The 18,879-nt window shown below is 44.6% G+C and overlaps 2 protein-coding genes and 1 pseudogene across 3 annotated transcripts; 1 reads left to right on the top strand and 2 right to left on the bottom strand.

Moving 5' to 3' along the window:
- Positions 1 to 856: 856 nt before the first annotated feature.
- On the bottom strand, positions 857 to 8,210 carry LOC308100113 (N(4)-(Beta-N-acetylglucosaminyl)-L-asparaginase). Its single transcript, XM_080449016.1, has 10 exons — positions 8,167 to 8,210; positions 7,450 to 7,561; positions 6,496 to 6,634; positions 6,137 to 6,293; positions 5,733 to 5,778; positions 4,611 to 4,649; positions 3,684 to 3,776; positions 3,237 to 3,304; positions 2,817 to 2,921; positions 857 to 1,444 (listed from the first exon to the last, which is right to left on the bottom strand). The coding sequence occupies exons 2-10, from the start codon at positions 7,556 to 7,558 to the stop codon at positions 1,313 to 1,315; spliced, it is 888 nt and encodes a 295-aa protein (XP_080305142.1). The 5' UTR covers positions 7,559 to 7,561; positions 8,167 to 8,210; the 3' UTR covers positions 857 to 1,312.
- Positions 8,211 to 9,808: 1,598 nt separating this feature from the next.
- Positions 9,809 to 16,999, bottom strand: LOC308100414 (acetyl-CoA carboxylase 1-like; the record flags this gene model as incomplete). The annotated part of the gene is made up of 1 exon (XM_080449453.1): positions 9,809 to 16,999. The coding sequence occupies one exon, from the start codon at positions 16,997 to 16,999 to the stop codon at positions 9,812 to 9,814; it is 7,188 nt and encodes a 2,395-aa protein (XP_080305579.1). The 3' UTR covers positions 9,809 to 9,811.
- A 707-nt stretch (positions 17,000 to 17,706) lies between these two features.
- Positions 17,707 to 18,754, top strand: LOC308100566 (UDP-galactose translocator-like; annotated as a pseudogene). The gene has a single exon. The product of its transcript is annotated as a UDP-galactose translocator-like (transcript).
- The last annotated feature ends 125 nt before the right edge of the window (positions 18,755 to 18,879 follow it).

The following is an 18,879-nucleotide window of genomic DNA, read 5'->3' as shown; positions in this document are numbered from 1 at the left end:
GTTTGTGGAGAACTGACTCGGCAGAAACCTTTGAGCATTATGACTCTGACTCATTACAGAACACGTTTCACTTCCAAATCCAGTCTCTGCATCATACTTTTCTATTTCCTCCTCCATCAATATGGTTGTTGGACTGGCAACGTTGATCAGATTTAAAAACAACTTTAAAGGTTATTTAATCCGTTTTTGATTCATTTATTTCTTTCAGAGAGTATAGAGAGACAGGAAGCTGAGGTTAGAGAGCAAGACGTGTAAGACATGGCTCTGGCTGGAATTGAACCGGACACGCTGCAACGATATGGTCAGCGCACCTACCATTCACCCAACGGTGTGCCCCAAGACATTTATAATCATAAAGATATTAATAATAATAAAGTCTGGTGATACTGTGCGTTGTGGATAAGTGGACCAACAAAACCTTTACCATTTTTTGGGGCCGCAGTTCGCCCGGGCAGCGACCCAGGGACCCGGGGGGGGGGGGGGCACCGCCGTGTGCGCACCGCCGGCCCGGATCCAACGAGCCCGCCGCCGGCCCTCGGCGACCCACGGCCCCGGAGGGGCTGTATCACCAGTCTGTATCACCAGACTGATCATTGGATCAGGGTTGAAAGTAACTAATTAGGAGTAGCTTTTTCATGTACTTCTACTTAAAATGAGTAATTCTACTTTCACTTCTAAGTCTATTTTTGAAGCAGAGTAGCCAAGAGTTATGCTGTTTTGGCACAACCAGCAGGATATTCCATTTAACATTGCTTTGAACCTCTTTTCTCTTCTAAGGTAATCTACTAGAAATATGTTTTATAAAGAAAAGAAAGACTTTGGAGAACATCAGAGAGGGATTGATAGGTAGGGTGAATTATTCATATTGAAATCAGCATGCCACACTGGCCCTTTAATGGTGATCATACTGTAAGTAACGCATACATGTTCAACACAAGTAATCTTACTTCTACTTGAGAGACGTTTAAGTCAAGTAACAGCGCTTCTAATTGAGTAGGATTTTCTAATTACTCCCACAGTGGGAGCCTCACTTTCTATCTGTCCATACGACAGCAAAGATCCTTAATATACCAAGATATGCCAATCCCACACCTCACTACTAGTACAAAAATGGTTCACAATGGTCTCCTAAGTGAGCGTGGTTGCCTCTCCCCGCCCCCCACCCATTCACTTCTCCATTGGAATGAAGAGACTCGCAACCGACTTCTGGGCTCCAAAAGCGGTGGGCACCCACGTTGTACAGATACAGGAAATCAGCCGAAATTTGGGAGTCTTGCTTTCCTATTGCCATCGCTTCAAGTCAGTCGGTGCATCATACTTTTCTGTTCCCTCCTCCATCGCTATGGATGGAATGTGGATGGTTAGTACATATCTCCACGGCAACCAAGTCCTGGTTCCAGAATGCGTAGGGGAACTCAACAGTGGAGGCTGCCCCCACCTCACCCTGGAGGACAAATGGAGACAAGACACTGTCAAACTGATGAGAACATGAGCAAAACAGAAGATGTCTGTTAGAACAACGGAATCTACTGTACATTCTCTTTCTCTTTCAGTCTGTTCTGATTCTGTGCCCAAGTTTTCACAATTGTTAACACACAAAAAGCGAAGATTCGGCACAATTTGCACACCCTTCACTTCATGTACCTAATCGCTCGACCCAATTTGGCACTATACTTCACACTCCCTTATTTGCATTAGACTTTGACTTTTCTTCTTTACACTCTGATGTCAATTACACATCACCTTGTTGTCCAAACACTACACACAATGTTCAGTTGTTGCACACACTTCTCACGTAAAATCTGAAAGCATCAACCTACAATACACACATTTTCAAATCTCTAAACATACAGGTCTGGTGAGCCGGGTCCCACTACTCCAGGCCATGGAGGAGGCTTGTGGCGACGTCAGTGTTGAGGCCTGTCAGGGCTTCACACGCCACTTGAGGCGTTTCATATGGTGTGATCCATTTCTATGATTGTGTTCTCAATGTTTTCATTTTCAAATTAATGGTATGTGTGAGTCATTTGAAAATATGGTTCCATTTTGCGAACAGTTTGATGGCAAAGAGTCATCTTGCGAAGGGAGTGTCAGGGTTTAGCATTTTCAGTTTTGTGTGTGCAGTTTTGAGAAAGCCGTCCGAAAGCTCTATATTCAAATCATAACCATTGCTATAGACAGGGTCCCCACACATTTTTCGCAATGAATTTCCAAAACTTTTCCAGAATATTTAGCCCAATTTCCAGGCCTATATAACAATCATTCAGCGCAATAATATGTCTCTTACTCCTATGTAGAATGCCCAAAGATAGGCAGTGTAGCAAAAAGAAAGCATAGAATATAGAATAGTACAATTTCATTCAAAATTTCGTGCAAAATTAGGGCTCACTGGAAGACTCATTATGGCATCCGTATGACTTATTTTATTTAAATAATATATGCCATCACACAGCCCGTTCGGCGAAAAGCTACTTATGTTACATATTTCGTGTAATGTTATACATGTTTATGAAAATGTTTTGTATTAACAAAATCAATAGCCAAAAACAATGCATAGCCAAATATTTTTCCAGGACCCTTGATAAATTCCAGGACCTTTGATCAATTCCCAAACTTTTCCAGTACTGGATTATTTTATTTTCAATTTCAAAATATTTCCAGGAATTTCATGACCGTGGGGACCCTGTATAGAGTGTTTGTTCACTAACTAACAGAGGCCTCCCGTCAAATTCCCTAATTATCTGCCTCAACAAAGAAACTGAAGAACAAATTGGAGACCAAAAATGGCCCAAAAATGGAGACCTCGTGAATTGTACCTTTGTATTCAGAGCTATCAGTCCTATCTCAAAGCAGCTGTCGGAGGCCATCCTCCCCATGATGTCATCCAGAACGGTACGACAAGCAACACTGGGGGTGGAACCCTTGGAAAGAAAAAAACAAAACCCAGTGACTTAAAGAATGAATGTCCACATTAAATCATGTTGGTGAACTACCGAAAGTGTAAGTGTTTCAGCCAATACAGGTCCGACCAAATACTTGCATGGAGGCATGCCAGTATTTGACTGGATTGACCACATAATTGCAAGGTCCCTGGTTTCGTCCGTAGGATGGAGAGAGTCCAAAGCAAATTTCCCCATGGGGACAATAAAAGTATCTTATCTTACCTAAATATAACCAAAAAGTATCCTATGAAAAATAAGGTATTTTCCGGAATGTTTTGAGTCAGGGTTGCTCACCCGTTTCATCAGCTGGACAATGTGGAAGCTGGGACAAAAACACATAATCTTGTCACCATCACCTGTAGCTGAACACAGAAGAAACTGCCATGTTGTGTTACACTATTTTGTGTTGTGTTATTTAGTTTTACGTTATGTTATGGTCATGCTGAGTTTTATGTTACATCACGTTTTGTTGTGTTACAGTGTGTTATGTTCAGTAATCATCGCAATGATATAACTGACATACCTGCAGCAGCCCCCACCTGGGGGAAAAAGTTGAAAATTAAAAAATGAAACTTTGAAATGAAAGACATTGTTAAATAGCACTCTGGTCTCACTCTCTCTCTGTACCTCTTAACCTCTCTTTATGTCCCTATATTTGTCTTGGTCTTGGTCTCTCTTTCAGTCCCTCTCTCCTTGTTTCTACTCTCCCCATTTCCTTTTAAGTCACAGTTTAGAGTTTACTTGCCATGTGCTCAGCATACAGGCCACAGCCAGGTAGGGGTGAGTCTCCAACTCTTCCTGGGGCCTTGAAGGGGGCTCCAGAGGAAGACACACCTGAAATAAATTAATTGGGTAGGAATATCACATGGAGCACTCGCGCACTGGGCTCTTCTTTGGGAGTACCATCACTGACGTAAAGGCGCAAATACTAGATTTAGTATAAATTATGGCTAAAGCGTTAAATTGGTTCATTGGTTAAAGTGGCACTATGTAAAAAAGAAATCATTAACAAAATATAAATTTGTCCAATCTGTATGGTAGAGTATGTTAAAACAATTTAACATATACAATTGGGTTGGTTGTTTTTTGTCTCCCTGATCTTCTATTGAGACATATAGATCATGTCAAAGGTCATGTCTCACCTAGACACAGGATCTGACACGAATTTTGACCTGATGGTCAAGATTACATTTATCTCCTGAGCAAACAGGCATGCTCTATTAGCTCAATAGTAAAAATGTCAGCACTTGTGCAGGAAACCGGGTTCAAATCTGGGGTAGAAGAGGAAAGTTACATAGTGCAGCTTTAATGTATGTTTGGTAATAATAATCTAAATATACATAATATATACATGTTACAAATAATTGTAACAGAGTAAAAAATAGTGCAGCTTTAATGTATGTTTGGTAATAATAATCTAAATATACATAATATATACATGTTACAAATAATTGTAACAGAGTAAAAAGTACAATATTTGCCTGAGATGTAATGGAGTATAAGTATCAAGTATTGAACAATTCTCACAGCAAGTAAAGTAAAAGTAACCCAAAATTGTACTTAAGTACTGCAGTACTTGAGTAAACGTACTTAGTTACTTTCTACCACTGCCGTTATCGATACAGATGATGAATAGGAATGAGTGGAAATACAAGAAAGGAAACTCACCAACAGTTATGTTCCCTGTTGTGTCCACAGCTATGAGACCTGGGAAGTGACGAGAAAAAACTATGTATGTTCACTTCCCGTTTCCACTGCAGTCATATCACATCATGACCAGGTTACTGACCAGGTTACTGCCACCAAATCAGGGTGAGACATTGTCTCACAACCAGTGGGTCAAGAGATGCTCTGATGCAATATATAACATTACAAAATCCAACTTAGATTTCGTAAAAAATAATAATATATAATAATATAATAATATATATATATATATATATATATATATATATATATATATATATATATATATATATATATATATATATATATATATATATATATAATGTCAACTTCTTGTGGATTTTACTAATTGAATTAAGGAGTTGGGTTTCGTAATTTTGGGTTTGTTTGTATGCATGATGAGTGACTTGGAGACCTGTTTCACCGTGCATGGCGTGCAATGTGAGTCAGTGGGGAGGTTATTTTGGAATATCAATTTCAAAGTAACTACACAACCCAAACCTCTATTAAAGTGTAATTTTACTTAAAGATTAGTTCAATTTTACAGGAAGTAAAATCTTCTAACATCATGTAAAAAACAAAAGCATAAATATTCCCTAGTTTTATTGCGAGAAAATTCCAGATTTGAGTTATTAAGATGAGTATCCATGGCATGGCTTGGAATGAGAATTTATCTCCAAGGATGCATGGAGCTCCCTCTACTGTTGGAGCCCATTACTACAGTATTTCCTACAACCATACTGAAAACTACAATCTGTAAGTTTTATGTCCGTTTCTTTCAATGGAGAGAGGTAATTCCAACCATATCGGTGAATCTAGTGTCCAATCCCATGTACCATCTGCTTCAAATAACTTCATTGACATCATCAACCATCAGGGCCAAAATCAGCAGATGTGCTAGTCATATTGTTTGAATCGGCTGTATTATAAGTTATAACACACCGGTACTCTACCATGCAGATCGGTTAAAGAAAAAGTCCCGTATTAAAGCTTGAAATTCATCCATGTTCCCCACTGCTGCAATTTAAGTAGCAACCTAAGTAATTGCTGCAATGAATGAACATTGAACAACTATAAAAAAGTAACATAAGTTTCAAATCTTACCAAGCGTGTCATGGCCAGAGATCCTCTGCTTCTTTTCAAGGTACTCCTACAAGAGGGAAGAATATGTTTAATTCAGGGTTGATTGTTTAAAGTTTCTAAATCAGAGGTTCTCGACGCAAATTTACAACTACAGTATAACACCTATATAACAACATGCCCCAAATAGGGATGCCAGGTTAAAAGTAGTCAAGTCTGTCTTAGGGTTTTATAAATATTTAACCAATGAAAAGTATTAATAGCTTGTGACTAAATAATAGCCACATTGGATCCATTTGAACATATCCTGAAAAGTAACGGTTTTGGACATACAAGGTTTCCACCCGACAGTGACAATGTACAGAACAAGTTGACATACACACCAGGAAAATGCACTTTCCTTCCATTCAGCCTGTAATGTGTGGTACCTGATAAGCCATAGCGGAGTTTGCAGTCAGCATGTTGTCATTAGGCTCTATGGCAAATCCCTGTTCTCTGGCAAACGCCACTGCTCCCTCTCCAACCAGCAGACTATGAGGGCTTTTGTCCATCACCCTGCGAGCCACACGGACTGGAGACCCCACTCTGGAAACTCACAAAGTTTCACTGTGACAGCTTGATTTTTATTTTGTAAGTGTAAGTCTTTTGTTTGTGCTTTTTTTTTCCTCACCTAAATGTCAAAACAACCTCATCTTCCTCTAAAATAAAATATTTTATGTCTTTATTGCTTTACTTCTTCGTTTCGTCATTGTGATCATAAACTAAACCATATACATGCATCTCTTACCCCTGGAGGGCTGCTACAGCCCCAAACCTCCCGGCTTTGCCTTCCATGATGGCTGCGTCACACTCCAGCACTCCTCTGCTATTGGGGAAACCTCCTCTGCCCACTATGTGTCGACCTGTCTCTGGGTCATTCTCCACCTCTGGGGACACCACACATACAATGGCTTATTTTCCTATTTTTACAGTGGCGTACCGAAGGGAACCATCTAGAAGAGGGTCTGTCTGTGTGGCTGGCTGTGTCCATGGATAATCTTGCAAACGACTGGATCGATCAGTGACACATTTCTTAATATCTTTCATATGTTTTTGATTTTTTTTCATCTAAAACATATTTCCATTTTTTTCGACAAGCTCACAACGTGACGCATTGTGAGCTTGTCAATCTGCTATTTTGAGCTTAGATATTTAATGTAGAGCGAGAAAAGCAAAGACACTAGCATAGAGCCCTGAGGGACTCGGCTCAACCATATGGGGTTTATAAGTGGTTAACTGTGTTATTAGATACAGGATCACTGTCTTCCCCCACAGCTCAGTTAACATTATCAACAGGAAGGGGGAGGTATACTAGTCTAGTGTATAAGAGAAATTAACTTTTCATACATTATGACACAATACAAATACACTTTACATTAAGTCAACGTGCACAGAAGAAAAGTATGTGTTAAAGTGTTAAAAGAATAAAACAAATGCTACATATTAGGGAATAAAATGGGGAGAATAAATAAATAAAGACATTGATAGGGGAAGTACTTTTAGTCACCTTCTTCCTTAATAACCTACATGGGATTCGACTGATACGTTTTGATTGATTGATTGATTGATTGAATACTTTATTAACAGTTTGCAAATAGTACAGTGGTACGATTATACAATGATGCTAAAAGCTTAACACAAAAAGCCCAAGGAGGACTTGTTTCCATTGTGTCCTGTTTCATATATGTGTTTCATTACCAACCTGCCAGTGCATCCTCCACAGCATCAGTGGCTTGGTGCCCAGCGCTGATGAGCTCTTTAAGTCTTTCTACAGCCCGTGCAGAGAATGCCCATGTTCCTACTGCTGCCATGCTCTTTTTGAAACAGCAAATGGAATATGCAGATTCATTCATTTTCAAAAAACATATTTGGTTTATTATTAGGATAGTAGCCTACAGTGAAGGCAGGAAACACAAAAGGTAGAGGGTATTTATTTCTTGAGTCTACTGCATACTGCTTACAAGCACGCAAGTTCAGTATTCAGTGGTTGTTGTAAACAACATAGGGACTCCCAAAATGCACATTTCATACTGTATAATTGCAGAGTAGTCTGTCATACACAGGATGTAAAGTAAATAACCTACCCCAAGTGCTATGCAAGAGCACCAATATAAAAACCGTTTATTAGATCACAGAGGAATGGTGGGTAAGTAACATGACTGATATTGTTATCAAGTTAACTGCCATAGCAATGATACAAGGCTGTCATTATGACTGATGATGACCCGTTTTGATCAAAGGCTAACTATCAGTTGTGCACCCCTTGCAGTCCTCCTTCGAGGGTTAACTTGTCACCTGTCATTGATTCAACCCTTTACAATTTACAAAGTTTATCATTTATTTTTATTTTATAGTTTTTTTTACTAAGAAGTTAAAACATGGGAAAAAAACGCGAAGCAACATGCAAGATATTCTTTACCAGAATCGCCGGTGGTTCGAGACACCTGACACCCACTTCCGCAATCCGACATGAAGGCGGTGCAAAGAAGGAACGGTCAGATACGTCACGTTAATGCTATATTTATTGAGTACTGTAAAAGAGATTTCACAGAAAGTGCACATAAATGGAAAGTAATAAATACATTTTTACATCCTGTTTTTTTTGTTCATTTGTACATACAGTCAGTCTTAAAGAATCAAGGAACATAAAACAAAAACAAAGACAAAAAATATATAGACATAACCTACAGTACATACCCACGCATAAAATAAACCGTCTGGCTGTATCTAATCTTTATTACTTTGATGTTATGTTGATATTGTTCACATGAATGAACCCATTAAAGAACCACGTCACCCATTTTTTACTTTATCTTCATATAATTGGTCCTCACTAATGCTAATTGTAATATGGAACCATTTTTGTCTATACTCACTCTGTCTCCGAGGAGGGCTGTGGACAGTTCAGAAACCCTACCAGTGGTGTGTTCTAGGTTTTTTTGGAGGGCATACGATAATCATTCCCTGCGCACGGTCACGCTTGCGCGTGGTCAATGGATGAAATTGTTGGTAGAGGGCTACGTTTTTTTCAAAAATAATCTGCACGTCATACTGCCGCCTACCAGTGACATCATCGGTCACTTGTCAAACGGTAGAAAAGGGGAGAAAGAAAAAGGTTTTGCAAAGAAAAGAAAAAGAGAAGATAGAATCATGTGGATCTCTCTGACTTCATATGGCCTGCCTGTGAAATCAGTCATCTATGATATATATCTGTTACTTAATACTTCTAGATACTGTATATCTATAACTTCAAATTTGGGCAACGTTCCAACCTCGCCAGAGCGCCATTGACTTCCATTATAAAATGTATTATAAAGAAATATATAAAACATATGTGGAAACAAATGCATGAGGGTACTAAGATAGCCTACTGGCAGCATGCCGTGCACAATACATTTGTGATCGGTCCAGTGGATTGTGAGATTACCTCCAACAAACACAGAGACACACACAGAACGGCTATACACGCAGCCATGACGCACCCCGAGCACCGTGTGCCCATGGTCACCTAAAGCAATTCCCTCTACACGGCTCTCATTCGCCCCTGCACCACTCCGACTCCGAGGGAGCCAGGCTCTCCGTGCGGCCCTGCTGGGCTGGCCAACTCCTCTTATAGACAAGCCAGCATCTTGCAGAGCCACGGTGCAAAAAGAAAACTTACAATCACACTTGGCATCGCACAGCATGTGTAAGTCCAGTGATATGAAGTAGTTATGTTCTTTGACATAACTGATATTTAATTTAGTCACTTAATTGCAATAAATGGAAAAATATTTTCTCGGTTAAGAATTTACTGCTAAAAATTATTTTTAATGATTGTTTTGAGGAGTAAGCCTCAATTATTGGAGCGAATCCCCCCGAGGGAGAATTCAATTTATGAAGCAGTATGCCACCTTTACTGTCATAATAAACCCACAAACTATACTGCCCCCCCATATTCTCCCATTTGAACAGTAAATTGTGTAAAGCTTTTTTTCCCCTCTTGCCATCACTTCCCACAACATGGTAACTTGGTAACATGGTAACAAAATGTTCTCTCAAATAGGCTGCAACCGCTCTTCCTTCTAGGAGGAGGCTGGTGCCTCCATGGTGGACAGGATACGCACCACCTCAGTTCGCTGCGTGGGTGAGATATGCTGGGTCATATGAACAATGGAATCCATGGCAACGTCTGGGTTGGCTTGAACAAAGCTGCGAATCTGCTTGAGGATGTGGTCCCTGCGGATGTACTTGATGTTCTCTTCGATGATGGACCTCACGCCCTCTTCTTCTGCTAGCTGCCTGTCCAACCACTCCACCACGTCCTTATTGCTGTCCCACAGATAGGCCTTGTCAGCGCCTTCAGCCTCTAAAAACCAGCGTTGTAGTAAGGCTTGGATCTGGCCTTCAGTCAGCTCACTGTTGGCCTTTTTGATCTTCCTCTTCACTGTGTCCTCCAATAGCAGACGCCGCAAACGCCAGTAGAAGAACTGACGGGATGTTTGCCATTCTAGGATATCTGCAATGACACCCTTCTCCAGCATGCGACCTGGGGTATCATGAAGATCGGCAAACTGCACGGCCACCTGGTGATAGATGGGCAGGAGAAACTCCTCACGCTCCTTCAGCTTGATCTCCAGTTCCTTACGCTCTGTGGAGCTTAGCCCTGGAGTTCCAAGTCTTTCAGAGAGGCCCATGTAGATGGGGTCTATCCTCCTCATGGTCTTCACCAGGTCTTTCCTCCTAAACTTGATCTCCACAGTGCCTTCGGGCTCCAAAACTCCACCTCGGCTGTCCTTGTCAGCGTACATCTCCATGTGGTAAGGGTTGATGGTGGGGTCTATGACCACCCAGGACCCTCCTCTCAGCTCAGCCTGTGGAGGGATGTAGATCAGCACCGGCTGCTGGAACTCCCTGAGGCCATCCACGATGTAGGCCCCAAACTTCAACACCTGGTCATACATATCTTTCATTCCTCCCGAAAAACCCCTCCAATTGGCAAACACAATTAGAGGCAGGCCTTCCCTGTTCAGGTCCTTGATGGCTTGGGCTGTTTTAAAAGCGGAGTCTGGGAACCAGACCTGTCCAGCCTGTTGGATAATCTTGGCCTCTGAGTCCAGGTTGGCCGGATCAGCTGGGATTGAGAGCTCCACGGATCTGGTTTCCACAGCAACCACTCCAGTAGGTATCCCACCAAGTCTGGCTCTGCCAACCACCACACTCTGGGCCCATGGCTGCATGATCTCCATGAAGGAACCATGGTCAAAGAAGCCACTCTGCCACAAACCCTTAGGCGTCTGGCTAGGCCGTCCACTCAGCATCCAGCGAGGGTCATAAGGAGCCTTGGTTGGCACAAACTCCACCGGGCGGGATATGGGATCCTTGGCATGAAGGATGGGCACAGGACTACTTTTACACATGGGCATGTAGGAGAGCCACCGCAACAGGGTTAAGACTCCCTCAAAGTCATTACACACAGTACTGTGGGTCACACCATTGTTGTGCATGATCTGGATTCCACCAAGCTGGTTATTTGACGTGTACAGTTCTCTACCCAGCACCTTGTTGAGAGCTCTAGCTCCTGTAAGGATAATGTGGGAGTTGTCCACCTGAATGGTGCGCTGACCCAGCCTCACCAAGTAAGCTCCAATCCCTATGGCTCGACATGTTACCAGGTTCATGGTAATGATCTCCTCATATGCCAGAGAGGACTCTCCAGCAATCATCCCAGAGCCCTTCAAGTTCTCTACACCCAAACCCTCCTCCTTCCCAATGATGTCAATGATCTTGTACCTAGACTCTCCCTCATCCTCTACATGTTCACAGTGCACAGAGTTTAAGGCTGACACTTTTGTGTAATCATGTGGGGTCAGGTAGAGGTACTTGAAACCCTTGTCTGGGTCAGACGGGTCCTGCCAGGCCACGTGGAACATCTCCATTATTTCTTCTGCCAGACCTATGCGAGCACCGCTGTTGGCGGCAATGTAAATGCGGGGTATGCCGCTCTCTCGTGCCATCTTAGAGGCCTGCAGGAACAGTGTATCCTCCTGGGGGCCGAATGACCCTATCTTGTGCGTGATGTCGTTGCTGATGACAATGATCTCTCGGCCTGCCGGGTACTCTGGAGTCTGCAGGGTCATATGCCACGCCACCATACCAATCTCATTTCCCCCTGGCAGTCGATTCATCCGCACTAGCTGACCATGGGCGTCCAGCACCAGCTCTGTAAAGGTGAGCAGCTCAGAAGGCAGAGGGCATTTGGGCAGGTGGGCATATGCTTGGGTGGAATGCCACAGCTTCCTTAGAGCCTGTCTGAACACCTCAGGGAAGTCATAAACATATGTGGTACCCAGGGACTGGGCCTGGAAGCGTTTGGATTGCAGCAGGTCCTTAGCAATATATGGGGAGTTGATGAGCATGCCATGTAAAGGCCCCTGCTTGTCTCCATATGCCTGGAACATTATCTGGGGATCATTGTGCCCCACTTGTCCTGTCCGAGAGTCGGTGACCTCCTTGTACAAGCCAATATCCAGGTGGTAGCCCGACTCATTCGTAAGGAACAGACGGATAGGGATCTGTTTGCCCATGGGCGTCAGGCGGATGTTGAATTTCAGCTCGGCTTGCAGGACGCGCAGCTTCCATAGGCGGCTGCCATAACGTATCACCATGGAACGCACTGACTCCTCAATCTTTGATGGGTCAATGATGACTGTGGGGCCAAAATTGAGGAAGATGTGGTTGCAGTCCGTTCGTACGGTGGTGTTGTTGAAGGCCACCTCTAGCTCATCCATGGCTTCCAGCAGGAAGCGCTCCGCCTCATTGTGAAGGTACTCAAACGATGCCTCCTGGGTGATGAAGTCAGAGTGGCGGATAATGGCCCGAACAAAGAAACGGTAGTCTTTGACCTCTGTGCCTACTTCTGTGTGGGCAGCACCCAGGTACAGGTACATCTTGTGGTTGGCACAGGGAATGGCAGTCAGGGCAAAGTTACACATGCGGTTGAACTCCAACTGAAAGGCCAGTGCTGGCTCCAAGTGACGATAGATCCTGTCCTCCTCAAATTTGTCTCTGGCACGGAATGTGAAGAACTTGAGGAACTCTTTATGAAACCTTTGGTCCACCTCATAATTGATCTGCTTCCTAAAATCCTTCCGAGCCACTAGGAATGTTAATCTGCGGATGCCATGTTCAAACAGCACAGATTTCTTTGACTGAGTGAACTCCTGGAACATGGCCACCAGGCCGTCATCATCAATGTCACCGTCCATTGATATAACCACATTCAGGATGTGCATTGGTTCGTCCTGAATACTCTTGATGTCCGCAAGGTATAGCGCAGCGTTTCGTCCCTCCGGAAAGGTAGGCCTGGGTGGCGGAAAGTCAGAGAAACAGCCCATTACATTATTAATGTTCCTGGTGAACTCCTCAAAGGAACGGAAAGACACCATGACCCCCATGCGCTGGAACAGCAGAGTGTAGGAAGTGTCCAGCAGAACATCATTCATGCTGGCCATGTGCACCACGCCATAGTGATTCAGGTTGGATGAAAGCGATATCCTTTTCAAGGATTTTGAATCTGAACCTTTACTCTTCTCTTTATTTGTATCCTGAATTTTGCTACCCTGTGTTTTAAGGTCCTGTGTCTTAGCTGCTTGTGAATTAGCATCCGTGACTTTGATGTTTGGATGTGTATTTAGAGTGGAGGTGTTCCCTCTGTTGGGGTGTGATGTGGGAAGCATAAACTGGAACTCCACGACACAAGTGTTATCCTTCAGCTGCCGATGCATAAAACTGTTTAGTTCATAGGCAATGTACGCTCTGCGCACGTACACCTCCAGGGCAGCCATTCTGACCACCTGGTTGCTGTGGTAGAAGAAGTTTGTCAGGACGTCAAAGATGGATGTCTCTGACAGTATCAGTTTCTGCAGGTTCTCGATGCAAGACTGCTGCCCGTACATTTCGATAGCAGAGAGGAAGATGGACTCCATCTGATTGTGTCGGAGCTCATAGGAGGGTATGTGGGAAGCTATCCGAACCTGTCTGGCACGCAGCGCCACCTTTGCATTCGTTGTCTTGCTGAGCTGGGTGAGCTCGATCAGGATGGTCATCAGCTCATCTGTGAGTGGAAGATCAAGCCCACACAGCTGGTCAATCAGCATAGTAACTAGTGAGTTCTTATTTGTGACCTGGGCGTGGGAGAATATGTAGTTGAGTACATTGACCATGTCACCTTTGTTTTCTTCACGTAATGCAAACACACACTTATCGTAGTGTCCATTCTGGAACTGGATCTCTACTTTGAGGTACTGTCTGAGCAGGTCCATCACCACAGCCTTCATGTGGCCCCGGATGCCACTGCGATACTTCTGCACTAGGTGGACAATGCTCTGGGTGTTCATAAAGAAAACATCTCTCTCTGATTTGCTGTTCAGTGTAGCAGCATGGCTATCCAGGATGTTGGTGATCTGCTGGCTTGGGAACTGGCACAACACTGAGGTGATGTTGCGGGCGTATTGTGCCATCTCTTTCTTGATTGCTTTCTCAATGGTGGGTGGAATGCGACCTGACACGGTGGTCATGATGTCCTGCAGCTCCAATAGAGGCAAGGAGGGGTCTCGCGTGGTCTTCATCAGCCTTGCCACCCACTCCTTAAGCTTGACGCTAAAAAAAGGTTCGGGCAGGCAGTAGCCGTTCATGATATGAACTAGGTGGTCCAATGTTCTGTGGAAGACTCTATGCACCTTCTCCCCTCTCGCTACAGCCTGGATGGTGGGCAGGGCCCCTGTGTGCAGCTCTGTGTGTTGAACTCTGCTGGAGTCATCTAGTTGGAGCTTGGCAATGATGCAGCCAGGCTCTAGAGCAGCCCCGGCCCTTTTCACATTGTGAATAAAACCAGACTCTGCAGCGGTCAGAGTCATCACCATTTTCATTACCTCTATTTCAGCATAGCACTGGCCAGCAGACACATGCCCACCATCCTCCACCATGCACTGGATGAGTTTTCCTGCCGAGGGTGAGCGCAGCAGTGTTGGGTCATACTCCTTCTCAAAAACTGAAGTCCTGTTCCCGATAGTAATGCGATACCTGTCCACCTCCTCTTTCATGTATGTGGTGTAGCTGCTGCCGTCGTAGGAGAGCAGAAGGCCTCCATCACTGAGGTGATGGACATCCACCTCAGCAGAGGAGTGGTTCATGATGACCACATAGGAGATGGGAGACTGGCGTGTCACAGTCAGTGCGTACTTGGTGCCTTCATGGATCAGCTCCAAATCCACTGTGTTGAGGAGTGTGTGTGCAGATAATACCTGGCCCCTTTCCAGTGAGTGCAGGAAGTTGGACAAGCTGTTCCTCAGGTTGACATCGGCTACGTGGAGAGCACCGCTTATGATCCCAACCATGGTGTCTGGACGCTCTGCCTGCATCTTTTCTGAGATGAGCCGGTCCAGCCAGCCAGTGTCAATACTGTTATGCTGGAAGCTCTCCATCTCCAGCAGCTTTATTAGGTATTGTACTGTGGTCCTGAAGTCTCCCCTGATAGACAGCTCCTTCAGAGCCACTACCATGTTAGAGATGGCCTCCTCCCGATTCTCTCCCCAGGAGAAGCAATGTCCAAACTGGGAGTCAGCAAACTCGTGCAGACCTCCTGCCGCAGCCACGCTGAAGTAACCCCAAATGTTCTTATTACTGCGGAAGTTCAGCTCTTGTACTGTTCCCGAGCTTGGCTTGAAACCCTCATCTGGGTTTTCACTGGTGATGCGGACTGCAATGACGTGGCCCCGAGGGGAGGGTGCCGTGGAAAGACCTTCAAAGTCAATGGGACAGTCACCCCAGGGCTGAACCCCATACAGAATCCTAATATCTTTAATGCGGTACAGGGGGATACCCATGGCAATTTGCAGCTGTGCAGCAGGCAGGTTGACATCAGCCACCATTTCAGTGCATGGGTGCTCCACCTGAAGTCGAGGATTGAACTCTAGGAAGTAGAAGCTGCATTCTTGGCTGTAGAGATACTCCACTGTGCCAGCACTCACGTATCCAACCATCTTAGCTAGTTTCACTGCACACCGTTCCATGTCTTCAAACACGTCTGCAGTAGCAATGGTAGCAGGAGCCTCCTCTATGATTTTCTGGTGCCTTCGCTGCACAGAACAGTCTCTGCCAAATAAGGAGATGGCATTTCCATACTGATCAGCCAGGATCTGCACCTCCACGTGGCGAGCATGCTTGGCCAGCTCCATGATGAAAATAGGTGATCCTGGAACTTCTGTCTGAACCTGTCTATAGAGGTTAGGGAAATCATCTGCGGAGGTGACCTTGCGAATTCCCTTTCCTCCACCTCCTTCAGATGCCTTCACCATTACAGGGTAGCCCAAAAGCTCTGCAGCCTTCAGGCCAGCCTCAACATTATGAATACAGCCTTGCTCATACAGTTCAGAGGGAACATTGATGATATTTGTCTTTTGGTTGTTGTCTGTCAACTCTACTATCAGACCTGTCCCACTCCAGGGCAAGGTTGGAATGCCAGCGGTTTGAGCCACAATAGAAGAGGCAATCTTGTCTCCAAGAGCCCACATGGCCTGACTTGGGGGACCTATAAAGGCAATGCCATGTTCTTCAAGCAACTCAGGGAGTTTGGGGTTTTCAGAGGCATGGCCCCATCCAGCCCACACTGCCTGAACAGGTATGCGCTTAGCAATGTCCAGAATAAGATCTACATTGGCGTAGTTGTTGTTATTGGTCCCCCCTGGCACAAGCTCATGAGAGTCAGCCATTTTAATGTACTCTGCATTGGCATTCATATCCTCAGGGGCCACCATGACAACAAAGTGGATAGCCCTTTCATTGCGGAACATCTCATAGGCCCAGCGGCGGATGGAGCGCATACATTTGACTGCTGCAATACCATTGTTGGCAATGAGGACCTTCTCGATGACCTTGTTGCCACCAAAGCGGTTGACGAATTCAGCAGGGGAGGCGACAGTGAAATCCCTCTGCAGGTCAATGCGATGACGGTCCCTTCCCTGCTTTACTAAGTGCAGCTCTGACATGCTCAACCTTAAGTGGCCATTGATGTGGTCGAAGCCCAACTCAAAGGTGCTATCTGAACTAACAGATGATGGTGATAGTGAGTGAGTCTCCTTCTCCGCAAACGGTGACTCTGGCTTCTCTGAGCTCCCATCCTTTGAGTACTCCTCTGACATCGAACCCACATTGAAGTGGGAGTGCAGTGCCGTAACCACAGAGTTCTTAGCAGGTGCGTCCTGCAGTGCCATGGCTGCACACACATGTAAGGAAAAACAACATGTATGCTATTCCAATGCTATTGATTCCAAAATAAAAGTTGCTCAATTCTGTTCCACATTTCTTTCACGCAGATGATGATGATGACGATGACGTCATGATGAGCTCATAAAACATCAAGGGCCTGTAACCGCAAAGATGCCAAATATGGCATTAAGGATATTTAGACCAAGGCATCCCAAAGGCATCTCATGATGTTCCATGGTTACCCAATATTTCTGAACAGAGTAGAGACCAGTCTGGAGCTGTGTGGAACTCCATATTTGGCAAGACTGTTGAGACAACTCAACCTAAAAGCTGACAGCACACAATGTGAGGGGTATAAGAGATAGAACCCTTATATAAGTTGCTTCCTGGTTGAGTCCAGTTAGTTGAATGGGCTTACATCAACAGTGTCAACATCTGGCTGATGCGCACTGGACTTCTCTTTACTCTTTTTGTCAGTGTTTGGCCTGCATTTACATAAAAGTACACTTTTCCGTCCGGTGTTGAGCCATCGTATTTGTACTTCTGACTTTCTTACATTACTTCTCTCATCATTTGAGAAATGTATTTGCATTTGCAATTTAGTAGAGGTTGACCAAGGCCACACAGACCAGACCGGACAGAGCAGCAACATCTGAAGGAAGTAACATAACTGTTTGAGTCACCAGTCTCTGTAACAGCCGTTGTTGCCAATATGGCGAGCCAGGCTGGGGAAGAGAAAACAGCAGGTCACAAACACAATAAAGAAGCTAACAGGAAGTGGAAATACATCAGCCTGGTGGTGTTGGTGGTCCAGAATGCATCGGTAATCCTCAACGTGCGATACATTTGCACGTTATCCGGCGACCGTTTCTTCACAACCTCAGCCATTGTCATGTCAGAGATCATCAAACTTCTGGCCTGTCTGCTTATCAACATCCTACAGAATAAATGTAATCTAAAGCAAACAGTGTTGTTATTATATGATACTATATTAGTCCAGTATAGAGAAACATGGAAGCTAGCTGTCCCTTCCCTCCTCTACATGCTACAAAACAACTTGCAATATGTTGCCATATCCAACCTGCCTGCCGCCACCTTCCAGGTGACCTACCAGCTAAAGATCCTGACCACTGCCTTATTCAGTGTGTTGATGTTGAGAAAATCTCTGTCCAGAGTTCAGTGTGTTTCTCTGATGCTGTTGTTTGCTGGGGTGGTCATTGTACAGGTAGCGCAGGAAGGACAGAAGGAATTGCCCCTTGATCCGTCCAGCCGGAACTACGCTGTGGGATTAGTTGCTGTTGTGATCAGCTGCCTGTCATCTGGATTTGCGGGCGTTTACTTTGAGAAGATCCTCAAAGGAAGCTCCACCTCCCTTTGGGTCCGAAACGTCCAGCTGGGACTCTTTGGCACGGCCCTCTCATTGCTGGTACTTTGGCGAAAAGATGGATTGCAGGTCTCGGTTAATGGGTTCTTCTTCGGTTATACTCCGATGGTGTGGATGGCCGTTTTCAACCGCCACGTCCTTCTCCATTGTGGTTTCCACAGTGATGGCGGTCTACCTGTTTGGTTTCCAAATAGACTTTCTGTTTGTGGTTGGAGCTGCCATGGTGATCGGAGCCGTCTCCATGTACAGTCTGCCAGAAACCCTCTTGTCATCACCATCATCATCGTCATTGGGGTCCTCTGCTGTGGGACTACACAGGACAGACAGCGGATCAGACACAGAGCCTTTACTCCTGATGTCAGTCAAGGTGAAATGAGACAAAACCCCATCTCTTTCTGTTCATCTTTTTCTTTCATTGTCAGGATCCATTTCTGCATCAGAGGTTCAAATGGCTTGATCTCTTCCGCAAAGATTTTATCCAGTCGGATGGCTTAATCAGTC

The sequence above is a fragment of the Gymnoscopelus braueri genome (assembly GCF_963280865.1).
Source record: "Gymnoscopelus braueri genome assembly, chromosome: 14".
Lineage (NCBI taxonomy): Eukaryota > Metazoa > Chordata > Actinopteri > Myctophiformes > Myctophidae > Gymnoscopelus > Gymnoscopelus braueri.
The sequence above is the reverse complement of the archived record's forward strand: the minus strand, read 5'-3'. Positions and strand labels throughout refer to the sequence as shown.